The 7,166-nt window shown below is 36.3% G+C and overlaps 1 protein-coding gene across 3 annotated transcripts; it reads left to right on the top strand.

The window, feature by feature from the left end:
• The first annotated feature begins 219 nt into the window (after window positions 1–219).
• Window positions 220–6,955, top strand: LOC125842511 (NADP-dependent malic enzyme-like). 3 transcript variants are annotated; one of them, XM_049521810.1, is made up of 20 exons: window positions 220–351; window positions 551–759; window positions 1,113–1,233; window positions 1,329–1,403; window positions 1,946–2,097; window positions 2,216–2,321; window positions 2,476–2,541; window positions 3,625–3,720; window positions 3,840–3,911; window positions 4,040–4,123; window positions 4,268–4,366; window positions 5,101–5,148; window positions 5,233–5,286; window positions 5,423–5,521; window positions 5,619–5,708; window positions 5,835–5,912; window positions 6,029–6,103; window positions 6,185–6,275; window positions 6,354–6,482; window positions 6,584–6,955. In XM_049521810.1, exons 1-20 carry the CDS (start codon window positions 322–324, stop codon window positions 6,670–6,672), a joined length of 1,863 nt encoding a protein of 620 aa, XP_049377767.1. In that variant the 5' UTR covers window positions 220–321; the 3' UTR covers window positions 6,673–6,955. The 3 variants fall into 3 exon arrangements, with proteins under 3 accessions (XP_049377767.1, XP_049377768.1, XP_049377769.1); XM_049521811.1 differs by having other exon boundaries at window positions 224–351; window positions 535–759; XM_049521812.1 differs by having other exon boundaries at window positions 329–435.
• The last annotated feature ends 211 nt before the right edge of the window (window positions 6,956–7,166 follow it).

The raw sequence follows: 7,166 nt of genomic DNA, 5'->3' as shown, positions 1-7,166 counted from the left end.
ACTCTTATAGTATCATTGACTAATAAATAATTTATGAACAAGAAGCCTTAAAAGATACCACAACAATATACATATACTCGTTGTCATTTTAACAATATAGATAGATTTTGTAGTTTTCTTGAATTTTTTTAAATTTTATTTTCTTGTCAAAGAAAGAACAATTTTTTTTATAAAAAAATAACGCGATAAAGGAATGTAAAACATGCCAAGAAAATTGGACTGATCCAACTACCTCTGTTTCTGTAATGTAACGCGTAAATCTCCGTCTCCTTCTCTCTTTGTATGCAGAGCTAACACCTGTACTTTAATTCTTCTCTCGCCATGTTCTCATTCAACAAACCCATTTTACTGGTACCATTTTTCACTTTCACACTTCAAATTTATCTTTCTTTCAACAGTAGCATTTGAATTTTCTTGTTTCTTGGGTTATAAAAGGTGGGTTGTTCTTTTCTTGGTAGTAGAACCACAAGAACGTTTTAAATTTACTTATTTGATTTGTTTCTTTTGTGGGTTGTTGTTGATTTGTTGTTTCAGTTTGTTTCATTGGCAGAGAAAGGCATTGGGGTTGTTTCTTGTGGGTGAAAGAAGAAGAAGAAGAGGGATAGTGATGGAGAGTACGTTGAAGGAATTATCAAATGGGGAGTCTGTGCTTGATATAAAAGATAAATGTGGTGTTGCTGGTGGTGTTGAGGATATGTACGGGGAAGATAGAGCTACTGAAGATCAGACTATTACCCCATGGACTTTTTCTGTTGCTAGGTAATGTTCATTTTTGGTTTATTTTTCTGTGGATTGGGTTGATTATGGGTTTGCCTTCTTTTGTGTGGTTTGCGTGCTATTGTACTAGTGTGGAGTTTATCCTGTGTGCACCCAAAGGGTAGCTATTGCGGGTTCCCTTGTTAACGAAAAAAGAAGATGAAATGTAGGGGGACCTAATGTGTAGTTGGAAATTGTGTTATTACCCTTTTTTCATTTAGATCATCTGAGTTTTATTCGGTTTTCCGTAATGTATGGTTGGAGTTACAAATTTAATGAGTGTATTTAGCTGTGAAAATAGTGGATTTAGTTTGTGTTAACGAATTCTTGTTGACAATCATCTTTATTGATTTCAGTGGATATAGTTTGTTACGTGATCCACATTATAACAAAGGGCTTGCCTTCACTGAGGCGGAGAGAGATGCTCACTATTTGCGCGGTCTTTTACCTCCCAGTGTTTCAAGCCAACAACTTCAGGTCATTTCATAATCCTTGATATAATCGTTGAGTTCCTTTCTTTCCATACCCATTCATAATTAGAAGTTTAAACCACCTTTTTCATCAAATGTCAGGAGAAGAAAGTGATGCACAATCTCCGCCAGTATCAAGTTCCACTGCAAAGATACATGGCCATGATGGATCTTCAGGTAGTTTACCTCTCAATCTCACCGCAGCATTATAGATTCCACATCTGGTTTATTTATTAACTTAGGTGGACTTAGTAGGAAGTTAGAGGTAGGATCTTTTGGTAAGTTTGTACGGTAATAGGTGTGACGTCTTGGATTTACTCTTCAAATGATGTTTGTGTGGAAGTAACATACATTACTTGTTATCTGGTGCCAATGGTAGGCCATGCAGTTCAAAATCTCACAAGTTACAATTGGAATTTCCATGTAGCATGGCTATACCATATATGGTCTAAAATTTGTGTAGTTTCTTGTTTTCCTTTTTCATTTTAATATGTATTTTTATCCTTTTTCTTCCCTCTGGAGAGAATGTTTTAATCTATCATTTTGACAAATTGAACATATAAAATAATTTATCAGTATCTAAGGGAATACTATCCCATCAAAATACAAGTTGGCTGTTCTAAATTATTTCGTGATGAATCAACTCTGCCACCAGACTAAGGTGATTCTGTGTCCTTGCTGTTTTAATTTTGCTAATAACTTATTTTTCCAATGCTCAGGAAAGAAATGAAAGGTTATTTTACAAGCTTCTCATCGATAATGTTGAAGAACTATTGCCAGTTGTTTATACCCCAACAGTTGGTGAGGCTTGCCAGAAGTATGGAAGCATTTTCAGGCGTCCTCAGGGTCTCTTTATCAGCTTAAAGGAAAAGTAATTTCCTTTCCTTCTGGTCATCCATGTGGTGGAACTTTTTTCTGTTTGGTTTTATTGTACATCAGATGCTCTTCTACTCCAAAGCTAATGTAACCTTTAAAGTTGAAACTTTCAGGGGAAAGATTCTTGAGGTATTGAAAAACTGGCCAGAGAAGAGTATCCATGTCATTGTTGTTACAGATGGAGAGCGGATATTAGGACTTGGTGATCTTGGCTGTCAGGTAAATCTGCCAAATTTGACCGGCTTTTAGATTATTGCCTAATAGTATGTTATTTGAACAACCGGATGGAACTAACTAGAGACTGTCTCTACTTTACTTGTACACAGTACCATGTGGATAATATAATTGACCAAAAGTTCCAAAATTGTTTCAGGGCATGGGTATTCCGGTTGGAAAGCTCTCGCTTTATACTGCTCTTGGGGGTGTTCGTCCTTCAGTAGTAAGCACCACTCCACCTTTCTTTACTTGTACATTTGATCATTCTCAAACCGATCCTCTCTTGCGCCTTTCTATACGTTTATGTTTCCTTTTGCACAAAGATCTTATAAAGGACACCAATCCGCTAGAACTAAAAAACATTAGTTGCCAAGTTGCTACTTAGTTATTTGAAGTAAAATAACATATTATAGATTCGTAAATTTCTGCTTCGAAACATCAGTGTTCTTTTTATTTTCTGCTTTCTTTTTCTTTCGTTTTGGACTCTCATCAATGACAGTTACATTAACGTATTTTAACTACTTTTTGCTAGTGTAATCTTGTTACCATGCCTTATTTCTTTATTCATTTCTTCAATATCGGCATCACTCATGAGGAATTTTGTGTACGGCACTGATTATTTCAACTTCAACTTGAAACAGAGAATTTGAAGTTTGAAATACTAGTTTGAGGACTGTTTTAAGTGAACTAATGGTTACACTCACAAAACCTCATTTCTTTATCCAAGTGAAATTCACGTCCAAAACACAATTTCAATTGCCTACTTCAAATTTATCGTGATATTTTCACGTTAATTTTTCCTCAAATTTCTCATCATATTAGTTTTATGTTATTATTGCTAGCACTACCAATAATATTTTTTTATTAACTATTACTGTTGTTAAGAAATGAACCTTGGACATAACTCAAACACAAAAGCTAGCTCATGAGGTTCTTTTCCAAGACCGTATAATGAGACAATAACCAACTGCCTCCACCAATATGAGCCTGTAGACAACATAGCATGGAGGCCCACTATTGGATAAACCAAGAATTGGGGTAGGTTTGGCTTTGGTACCATGTTAGGAAAATGGACCTTGAGCGTAACTCAACCCCAAAAAGCTAACTAATGAGGTTTTCCCCAAGATATATAAGGAGACAACAACCCATTCCCTCCACCAATGTGGGACACTTAACAACTATTATACTAACATCATACATCCTTTTTATTATAAAAATAAATTAGTATTGGGACTGATTTTTTTGACTACATTATATCGATTTTCTTATTCATGTCAGAAATTCACTATTATTTTTTCACCTTCAGTGTCTGCCTATAACCATTGATGTTGGCACGAACAATCAGAAGTTACTGGATGATGAGTTCTACATTGGACTCAAGCAGAAAAGAGCTACAGGGCAGGTTTGGTGACCTTTTTCATTCTTTTACTTCGTGTTCTCAGACTACAGATGAAAATAATGCAGTTATCAAAATCTGCCTTTCGGGAAGCTGAAGTTACATTTCATGTTTTGATCTTAAAGGAATATGCTGAACTTCTGGAGGAGTTTATGTCTGCAGTTAAGCAAAACTATGGAGAGAAAGTCCTCATTCAGGTATATCACTAACTACAAATATCCCTGTGCAATTGTTCTAACGCACGCTCAGTATGATGAAGCACCAATCTGAAGAATCTTGTTAGTTCAGTTCATTTATGTCCTAAAGTTGCCTGATATTTTTTCAGTTTGAAGATTTTGCAAACCACAATGCATTTGAGCTTCTTGCGAAGTATCGGACAACACATCTTGTATTCAACGATGATATCCAGGTAGAAGTTGCGAAAATAGCTGTCACCTTGAAACTTTTGCCTTCACTTTGAGTGGATTAATAATTTTCATACTATTTTTTCTGCCAACTTGAAACTTTTACCTTCACTTTGAGTGGATTAATAATTTTTGTACTGGTTTTGCAGGGTACAGCATCTGTGGTTCTGGCCGGGCTTATCGCATCTCTAAAACTACTTGGTGGAACGCTTGCAGACCACACATTTTTATTCTTAGGTGCTGGAGAGGTGAGATTCGTCAACTATTGCCCCTTCACATTGTTTTGGGTTGTTTAATTGCTCTTCAAGAGTTTCATATTATGTACTGATCTTGTATGTTGGTTTTGAGTTTTGACTAGAATAGTAGGCACATTTTGTGCTGCTTAAAGCAGTTAGTTTATGGCATTTTGCTCTGCAAGAACTTCAGCTTCTAACAGTCCGATAAGATTGACTTTTGCTTTTATTTTTGGTGACGAAAGGACTCAGTAAATTTAATCTTGTACTCACTTATTCAGTGCAGTTAATTCATACACATTTTAAGTTGTGTATTTAATCTTTAAAGTAGAAAATTAATTTGCTAATGGCACAAATTAAGGTTCAACCTTTACAATTCTCCATTTTAAGTTGGCCATAATATTTAGACTTATAAATTTTTTTAGCTGCTTTGGAGATTGATATAACAACTTCGACCAATCACAGAATTTCTGTTTCATTTCTTTGCAATCTACTGGCAATGGCCTGAGATGAAAGGAGGCACAATCTCCCCATTATGAAACAAGGCCATTAGTGCTACATGTTTATCTGTGAAAGAACTTTTCTTCCTGTATTAGCTAGACCGTGTGGATACCTTTACACAAACGGCCATATACATTGGAAACTTTTTAAAATGTCATCAAAATACAGATCAACATATCAATTAGAGCACACTGTATCTCAATATCAGGGATTTTATTTTTAACCATCTTATCTTTGTCTTCCTGAAGGCTGGAACTGGTATTGCTGAGCTTATAGCACTTGAGATAACAAGAAAGGTGCTAACTACTTTTCATCTACTCCTTTTACTTCTTTTGTTTTGTTTGGAGCTTCTTCACTAACAGTCCAAATTCGCCTTTCAGACTAGTGTTCCGTTAGAAGAGGCTCGAAAGAAGATTTGGCTGGTTGACTCTAAGGTACTAGCATCATGATCTGAAATTCCCAGTTCAGTGCTACACACAAGATATTGATCTCTGCCTATATGCTAGACTTACATTTATGTAATTACCAGTATCTCCTTCTCCAGTTAAAACAGTTCTTAATTTATTACAGGGACTGATTGTAAGTTCTCGTGTGGAGTCCCTTCAGCACTTCAAAAAGCCATGGGCTCATGATCACGAACCTGTTAAGGAACTTATAGATGCGGTGAAGGTGTGAAGTTTGCACCCCTTTTTTTTTTAATGCTTGACGTGACTTAAAGAAGATGGCAAAACACATTCCTTATGTAACTTTATTCTCCATTTTTCAGGCAATAAAGCCAACTGTTCTAATAGGAACTTCTGGAGTTGGAAAAACGTTTACGAAGGAAGTTGTTGAGGCAATGGCTTCTCTCAATCCGGTGGGTCTTCCCTCTCTCTCATACATGCACAGACATAAATGAAAACATGCATGCATAGATACTGCGACACAAGCTCTATGAATCATAGTCGACCATAAAGTTTCTAATTTTGGCACATATGAACAGAAACCTCTTATTATGGCTCTGTCAAATCCAACATCACAAGCTGAATGTACTGCTGAGGAAGCTTATACATGGAGTAAGGTAAATTCTGTTCGAGAAATTACATAGCTCAAAGTTTTCTAACATATGTCTACCTCAAGCCACAAATTTGTATGTAGGATTACTGAGCTTGTTCTTTCCCTTTCTTCCACTTACAGGGTCATGCAATCTTTGCTAGTGGAAGCCCATTTGACCCTGTTGAGTTCGAGGGACGGACTTTTGTGTCTGGGCAGGTGCTGCTCTTCTCCAATAGCAATTGACTGCATTTTAGTTTAAGTAATAAATTGGATACTTACTCTTCTTTTGCTTTACAGGCAAATAACGCCTACGTGTTCCCTGGATTTGGTTTGGGGATTATCATGTCTGGCACAATCCGTGTGCATGATGATATGCTACTAGCAGCCTGTAAGGACATCAAAGTCGTCAAGAACTTATATATTCTTCGAGTCTGATTTGACTCCAATTATTTGTTTCATGAAACAGCGGAAGCTTTGGCATCTGAGGTGACTGAGGACGACTATTTGAAGGGACGGATCTACCCACCATTCACTAACATCAGAAAAATATCAGCCCATATTGCGGCCGAAGTAGCTGGCAAGGGATATGAACTTGGTGAGTTTTCCAAATTTTAAAGTGATTTAACAAATCATTAGACACCAAGTTCAAACTTGCTGATGACGAATCTTTTAACTTACACCACCCACTTTTTTCAGGTCTGGCAACGCGTCTCCCTCGTCCTAGCGATCTTGTTAAGTATGCCGAGAGCTGTATGTACACTCCACTCTACCGCAGCTATCGTTAAACTGGGAATTTTGGCCGTCATTTAACTAATCCCATTTCCGGCTACATTAGGAGCTTTGAGTTTTAGGTTCATTCATAGTTTTAGATGAAATATTTTGTATGCTACTTCCAATACCTAGTAGAGTCATTCATGTTTGTTATTCTTAGCAGTGAGAAGGACGAGATTTCCCGTTCTTACTCTTATTTTTCTCTCTTCCTTGAACATTGTTGGCCAGTTCATATTATATATTAACAGACAGAAGTATTTTTCTCGGATCTACTTTTCCAAGAAAGCTTATTATTATAACTGAAATTCATGTTTAAGCCTCATTGGATCTTTTATTTGACAAAGACACGATGAAGAACGAAATGGTAAGAGAAAGAAGGCATGAAGACCATAAAGAAAACATAGCCATCTAGTCAAGGAAACAGTAACAACAAAATGATGTGATAATTGAAACACAATAAACACATATGATGATATAAATCAAAAGTGATATAGTACTACATGAATAA

This window comes from Solanum stenotomum, chromosome 10, assembly GCF_019186545.1.
Source record: "Solanum stenotomum isolate F172 chromosome 10, ASM1918654v1, whole genome shotgun sequence".
In the NCBI taxonomy this organism is placed as follows: Eukaryota; Viridiplantae; Streptophyta; class Magnoliopsida; order Solanales; family Solanaceae; genus Solanum; species Solanum stenotomum.
Note: the sequence above shows the minus strand (reverse complement) of the source record. Positions and strands in the feature narration are given on the sequence as shown.